The sequence below is a fragment of the Cololabis saira genome, chromosome 13 (genome assembly GCF_033807715.1).
Source record: "Cololabis saira isolate AMF1-May2022 chromosome 13, fColSai1.1, whole genome shotgun sequence".
Lineage (NCBI taxonomy): Eukaryota > Metazoa > Chordata > Actinopteri > Beloniformes > Belonidae > Cololabis > Cololabis saira.
This window is the reverse complement of record NC_084599.1, coordinates 37,603,075-37,621,478: the sequence shown is the minus strand read 5'-3', so window position 1 is coordinate 37,621,478 and position 18,404 is coordinate 37,603,075. Positions and strand designations below refer to the sequence as shown.

The window sequence follows — 18,404 nt, the reverse complement described above, 5'->3', positions numbered from 1 at the left end:
GCCAAACATTTGTTTTTCACGTAGGTGAACTTCATCATCTTCATCAACGTGATCCGTATCCTGGTCCAGAAGCTGAGGTCTCCTGGAGTCGGAGGAAACGATACCAGTCACTTCAAGTGAGTCCAAACCTGTCAAGTCTCCCGTTTTGGCCGGGAAACTACCGTATTTCACCCTCTTTCCCGCCGTCCTCCCGTATTTGTATTTTCTTGTAAATTTCCCGTTTTATAATATAATAACTTTTAAACTGCAAACTGAATTGTCACCAGCCTCGCGAGAACTGCCCCCTGCTGTTGCCTGGGTGGCAGTTCTCGCGACGTTAGAGGCGACAACGGGAACAAACTCGGAACAACAAATCAGAGCTGGATGGATGTAACGAGAGAGAAAACAATTCTGCACAAAAAGCGAAGACTTCGTGTAAATATCTCTAAAAATGGAGAACCGAATTTACTTTCCTAAAGAGGAGCAGGATGGGGCTCAGAAACATGCACAAATGTAAAAGTTTCACTTGAAGACAACCAATGTGTATAAATAAATAAATGTGCTTTAACCCTTGTACTGTCTTTGGGTCAAAATGACCTAATTCTCCTTCCTTCTTTCCTCCTGCTCTCTCCTTCCTTCTCCCTTCCTTTTTCCTCCCTTTCTTCCTTCTTTTCTCCCCTCGTACATTCTTTCCTTGTTTTCTCCTTTCCTACCTTCATTCTTTTTTCCCTTCCTTCCTTCCTTCCTTCCTTCCTTCCTTCCTTCCTTCCTTCCTTCCTTCCTTCCTTCCTTCCTTCCTTCCTTCCTTCCTTCCTTCCTTCCTTCCTTCCTTCCTTCATTTTCACCCATCCTCCCTTCCTTCCTCGATCTTCCTTCCTTCCTTCCTTCCTTCCTTCCTTCCTTCCTTCCTTCCTTCCTTCCTTCCTTCCTTCCTTCCTTCCTTCCTTCCTTCCTTCCTTCCTTCATTCTTTTCTCCCTTCTTTCCTTCTTTCCTCCCTTCTTTCCTTCCTTCTTTTCACCCTTCCTCCCTTCTTTCCTTCATTCTTTTCTCCCTTCTTTCCTCCCTTCCTTCCTTCCTTCCTTCCTTCCTTCCTTCCTTCCTTCATTTTCACCCATCCTCCCTTCCTTCCTCGATCTTCCTTCCTTCCTTCCTTCCTTCCTTCCTTCCTTCCTTCCTTCCTTCCTTCCTTCCTTCTTTTCTCCCTTCCTTCCTTCTTTCCTTCATTCTTTTCTCCCTTCTTTCCTTCTTTCCTCCCTTCCTTCCATCCTTCTTTTCTCCTTCCTTCTTTCCATTCTTCCTTCCTTCCTTCTTTCCTCCCTTCTTCCCTTCCTCCTTCCTTGACCTGAAGACAGCACAAGGGTTAATTCCCCTTTGTGTTTTAATGTAGGTTTGATTATAGGAACTACATACATAGGAAGTCCACAGCATTTCAGTGTCAACAAATGTCGTCCTATCAGGCTATGAGCACAAAATTGTAGTTTGTTGAAAGGAAGATATTTTGGATTTCTCCTAAATGTGTCTTAAAATGTAAGATACTGGACCTCGGTTGTGCTGGTGGGACAGCGGCTGGAAAATGTCCCGTATTTTTAAATCCAAAACTTGACAGGTATGAGTGAGTTGGCGCCAACGCGCCCCTGCAGGTCTGCCAACAGGCACGTGTTTACGCGATTACGGCGCGTCTGCTGTGTGTGCAGGCGGCTGGCCAAGTCCACGCTGCTGCTCATCCCTCTGTTCGGGATGCACTACATGGTGTTCGCCCTCCTGCCAGAGAACACGGGAACAGACGCCCGCATCTTCATCGAGCTCGGCTTGGGATCCTTCCAGGTGCAGAAACACACATGAACACAGAGACGGAGAACAAATGTCACGCAGCTGCTACACATAATGATTTTTATGCTTTACAGGGATTCGGAGTGGCGCTGCTGTACTGTTTCCTGAACGGAGAGGTGAGTTCACCTGACGCCGCAGACGCAGGTTTGGTTTAACCTCTTTCGGCTTTAGGTTTTTCTCTCACTAGGTGAGTTTTTACCTGCAAGTGTTTATGTAATAATTGGTCGGGGTCATGTTTTGGTCTCTGGAAAGATCTTAGAGACAACTTCTGTTGTAATAGACGCAATATAGGAATGGGCTATATTTTACCGTTCACGATATACCGCCAAAAAAATTCCCCACGGTAAGAATTTGTCATCTCACGGTAAAAACGATAAATTCCCGTTGATGACGTTTTTGTGTAAAGCCGGATTTATGGTTCTGCGTTAAATCGACGCACAACGTACGTGTGCGTGAAAGAAAGAAAGAAAGAAAGAAAGAAAGAAAGAAAGAAAGAAAGAAAGAAAGAAAGAAAGAAAGAAAGAAAGAAAGAAAGAAAGAAAGAAAGAAAGAAAGAAAGAAAGAAAGAAAGAAAGAAAGAAAGAAAGAAAGAAAGAAAGAAAGAAAGAAAGAGGCGGATCTGAGAGCGAGGAGCTTGAGTCATTACAGTTTTGCAGTACAGGTGTACTCATTTAATTGGTTTTTATTAATTCAATTTAATTGGTGTAGTTTAGTAGCATTTATTATTCTTTTAGAGCAGTGTTTCTCCAAAAACTGAATGTGGTGATAGATTTAGTTAAAAAGGTGGAGTTGAATTGTTTTTTTTTTTTTATTGTAATTTTTTTATTGTTATCGGGATAAATGCCAGAAATTATCGGGATAAATTTTTTAGTCCATACCGCCCATCCCTAACGCAATATAAATAAAATTGAATTGAATTTAATTTAATTTCAGGCGAATACAAGTTAGTTCTGGTTCATAGTTTTAAAATCATACTGGAAAACCTTCTCAGCATTCTTTTAGCTTTTTGTTTTCAAGTTTCAAGTTTCAGGTTTCATTGTCAAATATGCTATTTAGACATACAGCACAAATGAAATTACAGTCCTCTCTGACCCACGGTGCAAAGTACAAGTGATAAAATAGAATAAAATAAACAGTCCACAATTAAAATGACATACATTATTCTTGAATATTTAAAGATGTATTTATAAAGAGCACAGTTTTTAATGTATAACTCACTCATAGTTCCATTCATGACTTATTGTGTGGAGGTTTGGGGTAACACCTATAAAATAAATACAAACCCTATTTTCCTGTTACAGAAAAGAGCGTTAAGGATAATTAATAGATCTGACTATTATAAACCAACAAATAATCTTTTTATTAAATATAATACTTATAATACTAATACTACATGATATAGTAGAGCAGAAAACTGTTTTATTTGCCTTTAAAGCCCAGAAGAAACTGCTACTAAACTACATTCAGGATTTGTTCCAGATAAAAGAAACCCGCTATGATGTGAGGGGGAAACTCATGTTTGAGATGACGACAGCAAGAACTAATATTAAAAAGAGATGTACATCAATAAAGGCAAGAGAAATTTGGAATAGTTGTAATAACAACCTAAAAATGTGTAGTTCTATCTTCAAGTTTATAGAAATGTTTAAAGAAAATACTGTAAATAAATAAAAAACACTATAATTATAAAGTATACTATCAAAAACATTCTAGAATGTGAAACGTCAATTTTATATTTTGTCTTACTTATTTTTGTCTTTTTATGTATTGTTTGTTTTCACTGAGTAAAGCTAATGTCTCATATTTATGCTGATCATAAGAAAAAAGGGTAGGCACTATAAGCTACAGCTTCAGCTACACCTTTTCTGCAAAATAATTTTTTTTTTTTTTTTACCTTTTCATCTTTTTCTGCAAAAAAGTGTGTACAAGCCGAAATAAAGATTCATACATATGATGAAATAAAATAAGGAATAAATAGATTTTAAATAACTATATAAACAGGTGAGGTAGTGCCAATAAGGGAAAGTGAAATGTGCAGTCCCTGAGTTCTTGAGGGGGGGGTAACAGTCCTAGTCTGTAGTCGGAGGTAGAGGATGGAGAGACGGTGGAGCAGGAGGGAGTTGAGTCTCCTGACTGCCTGGTGGAAGAAACTGCCCTTGAGCTGCTGGATTCGGCCCAGAGACTGACGGCAGCAAGCTGGAGAGGCTGTGAGACGGGTGGGGGGGGGGGTCACCTGCAATCCTCACGTCAATTAAAAACAAAGTTCCATAGAGAAACGCGGGGATCTGCTCTGGGGCTGGAGAAGAAGAAGAAGAACCATCTTTGGATCCACTTTCCTACATAGACTTGGACAAGAAAACCCAATGTGTCGTCGAAAAAGAAAAAGACGGGGAGAAATGTGGAAAAATACATATGTTGTAAAATCAAATTAGAGTCTTCTGTATCTGCAATGAATGTATTCTTGAGTCTATAAGGTAACAATAATATAATAATAAGATAACCTTGTTTGAATTGTAAAATGGCTAAATTGGCTAAATACAATCTTTGACTAAAACTAGACTAAAATGAACAATTCTGACTAAAATAAGACTAAAATGCTCAGACTTTTAGTCGACTGAAACTTGACACAACTAAAAGGAGAATGAACGTGACTAAAACTAATAAAAACTAAAATGATAGCTTGATCCAAAGACTAGACTAAAACTAAAATTGAAACAGGCTGACAGAAACAACATTAATCGGATCCTTCTTTCAAGCCAAACCTCAGGCAGGATTACACTAATTCATGCAGAAGTCTAATTAGGTATTTAAAGATGGAACATCGGCTCAAAATGTTGAAGCATCTTCTAAAAGCACAGTGTTGCTTAGCTCTCCACTGCCCTGAACTGGAAGATGCGGGTGTTTGTAGATTATGGATGGAAGGATTTTTACGTGAAAAAGTCTCAACAAAGTGTGTTTCAACCAGGTTTATTGACGGTCCGGTCAGAGCCGGATTAACGCAAAGGCAAACTAGGCATGTGCCTAGGGCCCGATTGACAGGGGAGGGGCCCAGACAGAGGGACAAAATTTATTTTATTTTTTTTTGTCTGCACACATATTAATGGTTGATACCATGCCGGTAAAGCATATATATGTGCATTATTACTATATTTAGTATACATACATATATATACGCATACATACGCATACACATACATACATATACACATACAGACATACATACTACAGCACACTTTGTCTTACTGCAAATTTTATTGGTCTTTGTAGATTTGACTTCTTATTTAACTATTCAATTTAATTTAAAAACACATTTAATTAAGATTTTCTGCAAAATGCCATTGCTTAAAACATTTATCTTATTTTACTCTGTTTACATAGCAATGCTGACACCTATTGGTGATTTACTGGTACTAATACCTTAACAATGATACTCGCAATCGATAAGATAAGGATAATTTAATAGCATTTAATAGAGCGTTGTAATAACGTATAAATAATACAAATCAAAAAATAGTCTGATAGACTGTTTAATATACAACACATGACTTATTTTGGAAAACAAAGAACCAACTTGACTATGACTATGCTACGTAAAATGTGAATTAACTTTTATTAGTAACTTTGGTAAGTTTAAGATTTCAATTCATAAATAACATCGATGGAGGGGGGCCCAAAAATCACAATCTGCCTAGTGTAGTCCATTTATTTAATCCGGCTCTGGGTCCGGTGAGCTGTGAGAGGAATAGAGGCACTTGGCTTCTCATCATTTAAAAGGTCCAAACTCTTACTGTATTTCTGTTGTCACCGTGTTGTTTCTGCTTTTGTCTGCACGTCTCCACGGCTGCGTCTCCAGGTGCAGGCCGAGCTGAAGAAGCGCTTCTGGAAGTGGCAGACTCAGAGCTACCTCAGCTACAGCAAGCGGCGGCGGACGCTGTTCAACGAGAGCAGCACCGTCACGCAGATATCCGTGCTGGACAAGTCCAGCCCGAGGGAGCGGCTGGACCCGGAGGCCCCGGCGCCCCCGCCCACGCCCAGCAGCATGTCGGCCGTCTGAGAGCTCGGCAGAGCGCTGAGAGACCTCTAAACCTGCAGACTCCAACCACAACGCCTGATTGTTGAATGTCCAAGGATCTTATCTTCCTACAGTTTTCTTGCCAAACAAATATGAGACCTCTCGATTTAGAAAACAGTCGACGACATCCTGCTCATCCGACTCCTGAAAGTTTCTCAGCGCGATGGCAGAGATCACAGTGTTTACTTGAAGACGGGAGCATCCTGTCAGGGCTTCTCCTCCACATCGTACAACCACCAACCTGCTTCAAGAATCATATTTATACATGCATATATATATGAAAACAAACTTATATACCAAAACACGTAAATCCTACACTGTATTTTACTATAGGAAATATTTAATCGGTTCTCTTTTGTAGTAAAATTATGTATTTGTGTAAGGCATCAATAAGATATCTAGTTTTCTTATCGTGGTCTCCACCAAGCAGATGTTTAAGCGTAAGAGGAGACTTTTTTCTGAGAAGCTGTGGGATCACTCAAAAACAAAAATGCCTGGTCCGGCTCTGTCACCTTTAAACCTCAAAATAAATACAGTATTTTCTGGACTATAAGCTGCTACTTTTTTCATAGGTTTTCAACCATGCGGCTTATACAAAGGTGCAGCTATTCTGTGGATTTTTCTTCCACCACTAGGGGGCGCTCTAACCGGAATTAGAATCAAAACTAAGACAAAATAAATGCAAAGAAGAATATGCTACTTCTTCTTTAGCAGATAGAAGTAGGTAGAAGCAGATTTCAAACAGATAAATAGATAAATAAATAGCGGTTATTTTCTCTTGGTTCTGTCCCGTTTTAATCAGCAAAGTTGCTGCCGTGTTAAAAGACACTGTTAGGAAAGGATCTATTTAGGTAGAAACATGTACATCATTTACAGTTCAAAATCCTTCTGTACATGTAATAAATATCTAATCTGACAACATAAATATCTGCGGCTTGCATATCTTTTTTTTTTTTTAAATAGAGCGGATGCGGCTTATATGCAGGTGCGGCTTATAGTCCAGAAAATACGGTACTTATAAACGGCGATTCATGAATCCCTTCAGAACTATAGGAGGTTGGAGAAAGGGACGAAAGGGCACAGCGCTGTTAATCGTGAACCGAACTCTCGGCAACCAAGGAAGTACAGTAGTTATCAGAAGTATTGATGAGGAGGCGGAGATGAGCTGCAGCGAAGGAAACGAGGACGGCTGGGCTGATGAAGTCGTCACACTCAGACGGTAGTTAGCACAGCTCCAGGCTGTCAGGAGACGTTGGAGCTGCTGGGGCAGCCGCTCGCTCTAAAACAGTATTTTAGCATCAAAGTAGCAGAAACATTGTGTTACTTCTGCTTTTAAATACACACTTTAAGCCCGAGTCGTTAGTTTTCTTCAAACTTGTCTCGTACAGGAGCAGCTTCCCCCCACTGTCAGATTATCTGTACTTTTATGTGTTGAGTCATTCTGCAGCACTTAACGCTGAACCTCTAGCTGCGTTTGGTCTCACAGGCCTTTTCCTCCTCCGCCCCATGTTCCCCCTGGTGGTCAGTGCAGGAAGTGCTGTTTCCTTACAGGCATCACAGTACAGTAATCCCTCGCTGTAACGCGGTTCCCCTTTAACGTCTCGATGCTTCACGGCATAGGCGCCGGAACCGTGGGTGCTTCGGGGCCCGAGCACCCACGGAGATGGCCGAGCACCCACGGGGAGAGCAGAGTAGGAGAGCCCTCATGTCAACAATCACTGATTGGCTAAAGCGGTTTTCAAATAGAGGGCGCACAGCCGGCGCCGGCTTTCCCATTTAAGTGTATGTGCTGCCGCTGCGCAAGAGCGCGCTCCTGACGCACGGCGGGCGCAACGCGGCTTTCACCTAGAACTCGGCGCAGAGCCTGCGCGCATACACCTGTGTAGGCTACACATTTGTTGCAAGTTGCTTGGCGACCGAAAAAAAGTTTTTCCGGTCATGGCGCCGTTTTCCCACTCATTTGGACATACAGTAGCTACAGCTCGGTTTGCAAAATGCATGTGTCCCTGATTCAAAGAAAAGCCCTGGCTTTAGTTCTTCAGAGGAGGAGGAGACGAGCAGCAGCAGCAAGGAGGGGATGGGTCCATGAAATCCTCATGAGAACACAGGATTTGGGGGAATACAGGCTCGTTCGGGAGCTACAGCTCCATGATGGCCAGGTCTACTTCAGGCTGGATCATATTTTATTAAAAAACCTTTCCGAACTATTTTGTTGTTTTTTAGCTCATGTCAGTCATTTTAGCGGACCTGTAGTGCTTCAGTTTGCAAAAGTATTGACACGTGGTCTTTTCATAACCATATATTGATCAATGATTCAATTGATCCCCAGATGAGGCATGGACATGCTATATTTTATTTTAAATTGACATTTTATTGTTAAAAGAGCAAAAGAATATCACATTTCTACCACTTAAACAGGTGTGTCCAAATTCTGTGAGATTTCTCTCCACTTTTGTCCCTTTTTATTGATGTCCCGATAGTCCTGCAGTCTCATCCCACAGGTCCTCACAGACTCACAGCCAAGATCATTCTTTCTTCCATGTTGATCGTCTCTGATCTACAAGCTGCAACTTTTTTTTCTCCCTCCACCTTCTCTCCTACACCGCCGAGATGCCGTCACAGGGCGCACGGTGAAATTTAAAAAAAAAATAATTTCTACTGTTGTAGATTAGAAACGATCAAGAGGGAAGAAAGAATGATCTTGGTTATGAACTATAGAAATATAGCCTCCTTTTTCTCAGATGAACACCCGAATTTGTTAAGAATTTGATTATTATTTGTGTGTGTGTGTGTGTGTGTGTGTGTGTGTGTGTGTGTGTGTGTGTGTGTGTGTGTGTGCGTGCGGCGTTCATGTCCGTTACTGCTGTTGAATCTACGTTGCTGAATTGCTGAATCTCGTGCGAAACGACATGACATTCAGCACCCACCAGAAAAAACATAATTCGGCGCCTATGCTTCACGGATTCGCATTGTGCATCGTGTTCTGCATTCTGATTGGCTAAACAGTCTCCCCGCTTCTTCACTTCTTGTGTCAATAACGTTGGTTGCTTAGCAACAATGATGAAATTGGCCAATGAACTTCAGCAGCAGCTCAAGAACGGGACCCTTAGATGAATCCTTCATTACAGTCTCAGATATAATCGTGGTGGCATGTCGGTTTATAAGAATCTTTTTGCCCAGAAGAAAAAAGAGCGACAACAACGACCCATAACTATGTTCTTCTCTGGAAAAAACACACCTGCACCGCGGTCACGCTACAGAGGGAAATACGCCCAAGTCACAATTTGTTCTACTGTACTTATTGTATTTTTTTTTTTATAATCATTTTTCATTTTCCAGTTACTCGGGTCGCAGTGGGTGCTGATCTCCGCAATTTGAAGCCTTGTATATAATTGTAAAAAAAAAAAAAAAAAAGTTGCTACTTCACGGATTTCACTTATCACGGGTTCTTTTTGGAACGTAACCCCTGAAAAACCAGGGATTACTGTACTCGTTTATGAGGCGCTAAAGTCAAGTAATCTGGTCTGGGTAACGTCCCTCCCTTGACGTTGGGACCTTCGCAACTGCACCCAGTTTTTGTTCAAATGCCTCAGTGCACATGAGCCAAATAACTAAAAAAACCTCTCAAAGGAGTCGTTTTACAGAGAAGTGAATGGACTTCGGAAGACAAACCGGATGGTGGAAACGATACGATTCCTTTCACTTGTAATTGAATTGAATTGAATTTGAATTTAAATCTTTATTTCGAGCATACAAAAACAGAAAACAAAAACAAATTCACAAAACAAAAAAAGAATACAAATAAACAGTCCTTAAACAAAATCAAAGGGAAATAAACATTCATCACTTGTAATTCAAACAGATCCGTCGTCAATCGCCCTCGTCTTCCGCCTGGGACAAGTTTAGTCAGAACATTACACTGGTTTTATGACAGAATTGCCTGATTTCACAGATGAACTCTTGAAAATATGTCTGATTTTGTTCGTAAATATATCTATTGAAATATTGATTCTACTTTTATTTGTCTTAAATTAGGTCAATAATTCGACTGTCATCCTTGTCGGTGATCTGGATTTATCTTACAACATTGACCCTCCGTGACCAGGATTAAGCGGGTATATAAAATGGATGGATGGATGGATGGATGGATGGATGGATGGATGGATGGATGGATGGATGGAACTTCCTTTGACTCCTGCAAAAGTTAAGATCTTCCATCTTAATTGAGGCAAACTAGAAAACTCAGTGAAGTGGGTATATTCCTTTACCGGTGTTTACACTGAACTACACCAGGCTTACAAATGCTTACGATACAAACGTTTGTGGACGTGAGAGATCAACCCTAACTGGTATCCATGTGGAGATGTCTGCAGCACGGGGGGGGGGGCTGCTAACTGGTTCAGAGGATGGGAACCTGGTGGACTTTGGAACATGTCGGAGCTTTGATTAGTTCCTTGTTAATCCGCTACAGGATGCCTGTAGACAGGGAAGTTCCTCTACTGATTTCAGCAGCCGATGCCAACCAGTACCGAGGACTGAAAACACAGCGCCCCAAAGATAAGAGGGAAATAAAGTGTGATTTATTTATTCCTTAACCTTTATTTAACCAGGCAAAGAAACTATTGAGATTCAACATCATTGTGAGATTTTAAATAAAATGAGGTTAGTAAAAAACCACAGAGCTCCGTGGTAGACTGCATCTGATGCCTGTAGAATCTGTGAGGATACTGTTTATAAATCATGTTGCCACAGACCAGCACAGACATAAAAGAAGTAGACAATAGTTTATTTTCAGTTTCAAAAATAAAGGGAATACTTTATTCTGAAGAAAAAGCCTAATTTATTCAGTTGTTCAACATGTTTTCAATCCAAACCTCTATTTATCTATATTGTGAAACCAGTTCTGGTCCTGACAGATGGAACATTCGTAGACTTTGATTTTGTTTTGTTTTGTGGCAATGGCAGCAGTGGCGTCAATTCAGTCAAAGCTAAGGTATGGCAAGGTTACGAGTCACAGAACTTAACTAGAATATCAATCAACACGTCTCATCACAGAAGTCTGCTATGTAGCTAATCTGTGTGGTCAAGAAAATTGGAACTTTTTCAAATGCAGTCTCGCTCACTGCAAAAACTCAAAATCTTACCAGGAATATTTGTCTTATTTCTAGTTAAAATGTCTCATTTTTAGTAAAAAAATCTCATTACACTTAAAACAAGAGTCATCACCAGAAAAATAACTTGTTATTTGACCATTTTCACCTGTTTCAAGTAAATTTTCACTTGAAATAAGTAGAAAAATCTGCCAGTGGGACAAGATTTATCTTCTCATTACAAGCAAAAAATCTTGTTCCACTGGCAGATTTTTCCACTTATTTTAAGTGAAAATCTACTTGAAACAGGTGAAAATTGTTGTTTTTGAGTCTTTTCTTAAATGTAATGAGATTTTTTTCTACTAAAAATTAGACATTTTAACTAGAAATAAGACAAATATTCTTGTTAAGATTTTGAGTTTTTGCATTGTATAATAACTAGTGAAATCGATATGTATTAAGTAATAGAATAATCAATACAAATAGACACAGACTAATTCCATAAATGTATTAAAAAAACAAACATTTACATTTTCCCTTGAAGCCAAGGTGTGGCGGCTGCCATACCTTGGCATACCAAATTGATGCCCCTGTTTTGTGGTATTTATGACTAGTTTCAACCCGCATGAGGTGTGTTTAACATCATTACAAGCTTGTTGGAGCTGATGTAAGGCCTGCGTAAGTGTAGAGGCATCACAGTGCATTACAGTGTCATCAACATACACATGAAATTTAGCATAGGACATTTGTCGATCCATATCCAGACTATTTTAGACTATTTCGGTAGATTTAAAAATTCTAGTCATTCTGACTCGATTCATGGAATATCAGGTGTATTTTTTCCGCTTTTGCGGCGTATCCTTGTGTGATTTTGCCACAGAAACCGCTTTTGTCGGGGGGGAATGCGTCCGTGACGTCATCGGTGGCTCTGCCTGCAACGTGTTGCACAGTGCATTCCTGCACATCTGGAGCACTAGACTGTAAAAACGCTGTATTTGTCAGGTTTATTGTTTTGATGTGTTTTTGTGAATGTAATTAGATATGAAGAGCAGTATTTTATGATGTTACAGATTCTCTAATTCCTAAAGACACTGACAGCACTTTTTTTGTTTGTTTTACTGAAAACACTAATAAAGGTTTGATATCATAATCCTCAAAATGCTAAACTGGCTTTGAACCTCAACATGTTTTCTGTGCTGTAGTCGTCTGCAGTTAGGCCTTGACGTATTCGGGCAGAGACTGTTTTTAAGTTTATCCTTCATACTACGGTGGCCGAGACCCGCCAGTGCTGAAAATAAAAGTAACACTTCAAAAGGAAACAAACGCCGCTGCAAATAAAATAAACGCTTTGCAAATAAAATAAACGCTGCAAACAAAAAGAAACGCCACTGCAAATAAAAGAAACGCTGCAAATAAAATTAAAAAACGACACAAATAAAAAAGCCACAACGGAAGTGAATTACCGGGGACTATTTTTGCCGATGCACCGGTGTTGCACATTAAAAATTACACGTAGCGACGTTGAACACTAACCTTTCACTTATTTTCTCGTTCGTTGTTCTTCTTATTCCTCGCTCTTCTTATTTCTTCCTTTTCACTTACGTCCTCTTCGTCTTCTTCTTCTCCTCTCACGTAAAAAACACCGGTGCATCAGCAAAAATAGTCCCCGGTAATTCACTTCCGTTGTGGCTTTTTTATTTGCGTAGTTTTTTTTTTTAATTTGCAGCAGCGTTTCTTTATATTTGCAGCGTTTCTTTTATTTGCAGCGGCGTTTGTTTTTATCTTCAGCGTTTATTTTATTTGCAAAGCGTTTCTTTTATTTGCAGCAGCGTTTCTTTTTATTTCCAGCTTTTATTTAATTTTCCGCAATGGCGGGTCTCGGCCACCGTATCATACACCACAACAGTGGATTTGAAAAAAACAACAAATCCAGATGTGATCAAAGTTTAGACTTTCAGCTTTAATTTAAGAGGTTTCACAAAATTATGACATTTACTATTTAAGATGTACAGACTTTTTAAGCAAAGTGCCTCTATTTTTTAGGAGTTTTAAAGTATTTGTAGTAAGTGACATAATTGTAAATGTAACCATCATGTTTTAACGTAGGAGATAATCTCTGGCTGATTGTCTGGAGCTCAACGACGTCACCAGACTGCTTTTCCTCATTCAGCTGCTGCTTGTTTGTGGGTTTTTGTGCTTAAATTTTATTTTCAGTCACTGAAAAATAAACACTGGCTTGAAATCAGGACTCCCAGTTATTTACCTTCAACTAGTACTGAGAGGCTCTTCCAGGTGAGGAGCGGATGGTCAAAGGGTCCCAACGTGGGTTCAGTTTCATTTATTTAACACATTATGTCCCGGATGGGTCGGATAGGACCCAGATGCAGGAGACAAGGAGTTCCACAAAAAGTGATTTATTGTACTTAAATCAAAGAAAAAGCACTGCGTAGCAGGATTGCAAAATAAGAGCTTAAACATTGGAAACAGGATGGAAATAGTACGGACCAAGTGAAAGACAAGACAGGATACAGAAGACTTGACGAGACACAGGTGCAGACAATCAGGGCAGATGGGAACAAGGGAAGTCAAGACAGAACTGAAACGAAGACACTGCTTTCAAAATAAAACAGGAACTAAATAAAAAAACTGTGGCACATTATTTATTTCATTTATTTAACATATGGACTTATTCATCAATACAGGACTGTCTCAGAAAATTATAATATTGTGATAAAGTTATTTATTTTCTGTAATGCAATTAAAAAAACAAAAATGTCATACATTCTGGATTCATTACAAATCAACTGAAATATTGCAAGCCTCTTATTATTTTAATATTGCTGATTATGGTTTACAGTTTAAGATTAAGATTCCCAGAATATTCAAATTTTTTGAGATAGGATATTTGAGTTTTCTTAAGCTGTAAGCCATGATCAGCAATATTAAAATAATAAAAGGCTTGCAATATTTCAGTTGATTTGTAATGAATCCAGAATGTATGACATTTTTGCATTACAGAAAATAAAAGGACTTTATCACAATATTCTAATTTTCTGAGACAGTCCTGTACTCTTTCCTTATGAAAGTTCATTCAAATATTTTTTTTTTTCCAAATAAAGTAAGAGATTTATGGACAATTAATTTGTGTGATTTGGTTTTTGTGCTCGAGTGTTTTTGTTTAAGGCCACCAAAATCCTAGGACCGGCCCTGGAGCCCGGTTTAGAGTAATTATCCGTCTGCACTGTGAAGCTCCGTCAGTTATGTCTGAATGTGATCAGTGTTTACTGCTCAGAATTCATCTACTCCCGTCATCAGCTACGTGATCAATAAACACCAGCGAGGTCGTCCTCCGGCAGGATCATGACTTTCCTTTTCCGTAGTTTTACTGTTTCCATCAATCTTATACAAATCTGTCTTGGTTTCATCCCAACAAAGAATCTGTTTCCAGAACATGAGAGGCTTTTTTTTCATGATGTTTTATGTTAAAGTCTAATCTGGCGTTCCTTTAGACGTCAGTACCTCCAGTCAAAAACCTGATATCACTTCAGATCTTTGTCTTCTATATTTGTCTGGAAGTATCGAGGGAATGGACCATAGCCGGACAACTAATTTCGTTAATTGTCCGAATACTTTAGAGCTTATGAACACGGACATTGTTCAAATCCATTGTGGTGTATAAAGATGATCATAAACTGTAGTAGCACTCTCAAAATCCAAACATCTCTGGACCCAGTTGTGTGATATCATAATGCAAAATGCAGAGACATTATTGGTAAAGTTAAGTCAATAATCGATGTTTGAGAGACGCAACAAGCCACTTTTATGTTTATATCAGTGCATTGAATTGGTGTTTTTGTCTGTGTATCTGTGCCTCGTACCTTGTACAGCAGAGACTTTCTTCTACATGTATATATGTACAGAACCTTATTCTTCATGGTGAGAAAAATAACCAAACCCAGCTCCTGACCGCTGCAGTGCTTTTTCAGAAGTCTAGTTCTTTGCTTGTGATGCAGTAGCGAACTCATTTGCTGCAGAATCAGCAGAGCAAATGTCCCTCTGTGTTGTTTTATTCAGGAAAGGGTCAAAAGGTCGCGCCTCAGTGAAAACTATGACGCGTTTTTGACATTTAAAACTGCTGCAAGGAAGTGATGCTTCATTTATTATTTGTGAGAGAGAAATCTCTGCAGGTCTGGACTTTATAGTTTAGATGGCTTTTATGTCCAGGGAGAGAGTGATAGCATCGTCTTCTCTTATTCTAAGTGTGACATGATTGTTTGTCTTCACTACATCAGTGAGCTTTTCTGGTTTAAAGTCACCACTGGCTACAATAATGAAACACTGAAGGACGAGGCTGCTGGTTTTGATGTTTTATAACTGCCAACATCCCAAAACAACAATATTTTAGTCACGCTCTTAATAAGTATCCTGTGTCATTAGTGGATTGGTAAAAATGCCTTGTTGTTAATACATTTCCGTGAGGGTAGTGGTGTCCCAATTCCTCTTTTCACCTAGTGGTAGTGGAGAAAACGAGTGTAGAGTGTAGTGTAGAGAGTGTACGGAGCGAGTGTTTTCGGATGGACACTAGTTGAACTAGGGCCAGAAAAATTTCCCAGAATGCTTTTCGTCGTCATTTGCAGACTGAATCCAAAAAAAAAACATGGTGGACAGTTCTTATTTTTTAGTGAATAAAATCAATATTTTGAGTTAGTTTCTGTATAAAAATGCGTTTTGATTACATTTCTAGCAAGAAATATATATTTTACTTTCATAATATTCACTCAGTGAATGTACATAATCACTCGTTTGCCCGTTATTGCAAAGTCTTTTTCAAACCTCGCCAGAATAAAGGGATTTATGGTTCCGCGTTACACCAACGCAGAGCCTATGGCGTAGGTTACGCGGCGATGCGTGCCGTACGCCGTACCCTACGCCGTAGGCTCTGCGGCGATATAACGCGGAACCATAAATCAGCTCCGGAGCCGGCAGGCAGAAATCCTGAAATTTTCGGAGCAAATCTTTTAACAGGCGTAGCTACAACTGTTAGATTTCATCTATTAAACCAACATTTATCTTCCTAAAGTATTTATTTCAGCCAGCGGTAATTCTCCACAGAGCTGCAGGTTTCCCCCCGGGACGACGGCGCAGGTTGACCCAGCGATCACGTCTGTACGTGATCTGCTGCTGCTGCTGCTGCTGCTGCTGCTGCTGCTGCTGCTGCTGCTGCTGCGCCCCGGTCTCACCATCGCCGAAAACATCAGATCAAATTTCTTAACAGGCGTTATTTGGATAAACTGAGCCCAGGTTGGGGATCTTAACGGTTACTTTTATGCCTGAAAAAATATTAAAACTTAATAAAGTGGCATATTAACAGCACTACGGCTGAAATTAAAACAGCTTTTGGTTCTCAGCTTGCTGATTTTAGGGTTGGGGCTGAAAGTAGGGTTAGGGGGAGTATTGGGACAGGCCCCTGGGAAGATTTCAAGTGCCCTAAAATCTGTCCATTCTTTTTTAGGGGTAGTGGTAGTGAGGGAGGGCTAGTGGTGGAAAGTAGGGGGTGTATTGGGATTGGCCCTTAATCTTAAAACCAAATACATCATGTGTGGGTTCCCTCATGTCAGCAGAACAACCAACCACATGAGGCGTAGAAGCTGTGAGAGTGTCCCGCTGACACTTTTGAATATTTGTGGGGCCTTTGTGACGCACCCTCACTTAAACTGAACCATCTGTGGCGTCTGTGGGACCCCTGGTTCTAGACCCCCTGGTTCTAGACCCCCTGGTTCTAGACCCCCTGGTTGTTTGAGCCTCTGTTGTATTTCACTGTTTGTAGTCTAACGACATCTTGTGGCAGACATTGGAAACTGCAAGTGCCTCTTTAGCTTTACTGCCAGGATTTGTCCGTTTTGGGTTATTGTAATTAAGAGTGATTAATTGGAGGAGTTAAACTCGAAAGGTTTTTGGAAATAAATGTTTTGTTATAAATAATCACATTTCCATTCAGGTACACACACCTTTTTTTACAGACAGTTCAGTTTGGAGGAATCTTGTAGGCTCACTGCAGTCTAATACAGTTCCTCACATTTGTTTAACTTTAGCTATCTTGGAAAAGAATACATACACACACACACACACACACACACACACACACACACACACACACACACACACACACATGCGCGCACGTTTTATCACATTTCTACTGTATGTACAGAACCATATTGTGAAAGTTTTAAGTAGTGTTAAGAAAACCCCTTAAAAGTAAGGTTAATGCAAAACATACGGAGAGAAGTGAGACATGCAGATTGGTGCTTGGATCAATGGCAGAAGAAAAGCATCCGAGTAACAAGAGCAGTGGCTGAAACGTCTAATCCCTGCAGTCCAAGCCTGCCGTGATGCTGGTCAGGTGGAGCTTCAACCAATGAGGCCAGCTGATGCTGGATGTTCTGAAACCAGGGTTTTTGTTCTATCAGTAGATTAACGGGTGTATACCAAGATGTCAGGATTCATCACACTCAAACTGTGAAAGAGAGGTTCAGGGAGCATGAGGCGTGTTTGTTTCCAACCTATTTACAAGGCTTTGGGATGTGTCGGAGGATAGTTTAGAGCAGGGGTGACAAACTCATTTTGCTTGGCGGGCCGGATTTGACCAATTTTTTTCTCGCGGGCCGCCAATCAAAATAACAAAAACGGTGCGAAAATGTTTTTTTTCTAATTCTTTTTTTTTTTTTTTTTACTATTGTTATTTAATCCAATATCAGTTTAGTTAATTTTAAAGGAAATATGCACTTTGTTTACACTCTAATTATGTAAAATATATTTCTTCAGGATCTTTTCTTGAAATTTCTCGTTTTTTTTAAAAAATAAGATACTTTTAATATCATTTTACAAAGATAAACAGAAACAAGTATGTTTTTTTTATATTTCGCTTTTTTTATAGGAAATTTCATTAAAAGCAAAATCTTTCTTATTACATCCGAGTGTTTCCTTGTGATTTAGAGATTTTTCCTGTACAATTAAGTGTATTTATTTTTAAAAATTGGCGCGGATATTTACGCCAGTGTGCCGAAAAAGTCAGCACTTCTTTTTTAACTGTTTTACTTTGTCACTATCCTCGTATTCAAAACTGAAATTCTCCGAATAAATATTTTCTATCATCTTTTTTAGCAGTGATATTTTTCCTGCGAAAATATATAATAGTAGTCAGTTAATAAAAATAAACGACCGTCTACAAAGAAATAAAATCGGCAAATGCGGGCCGCACATTTGACACCAGTGGTTTAGAGTCACCTCCATCATCAACATCACGTAACTTTGGATTAAAACTGAGGGTCCAATAAAACAAATGTAAAATAAAAACCTATTCTTTGACTTGTGATGGAGCTGAAAACTGTTCTTTGAGGCAACACCAACAACACGCAGACCTGGGCCAACAAGT

At 39.6% G+C, this 18,404-nt stretch overlaps 1 protein-coding gene across 1 annotated transcript in view; it reads left to right on the top strand.

Moving 5' to 3' along the window:
* The window catches only part of ghrhrb (growth hormone releasing hormone receptor b), a 78,333-nt gene extending 71,379 nt beyond the window's left edge, over positions 1–6,954 (top strand). Inside the window, exons 12-15 of the mRNA XM_061739002.1 lie at positions 25–116; positions 1,675–1,804; positions 1,885–1,926; positions 5,664–6,954. Coding sequence (XP_061594986.1) covers positions 25–116; positions 1,675–1,804; positions 1,885–1,926; positions 5,664–5,864 — 465 coding nt within the window. The 3' untranslated portion in view covers positions 5,865–6,954. The remainder of the gene's footprint in view (positions 1–24; positions 117–1,674; positions 1,805–1,884; positions 1,927–5,663) is intronic.
* The last annotated feature ends 11,450 nt before the right edge of the window (positions 6,955–18,404 follow it).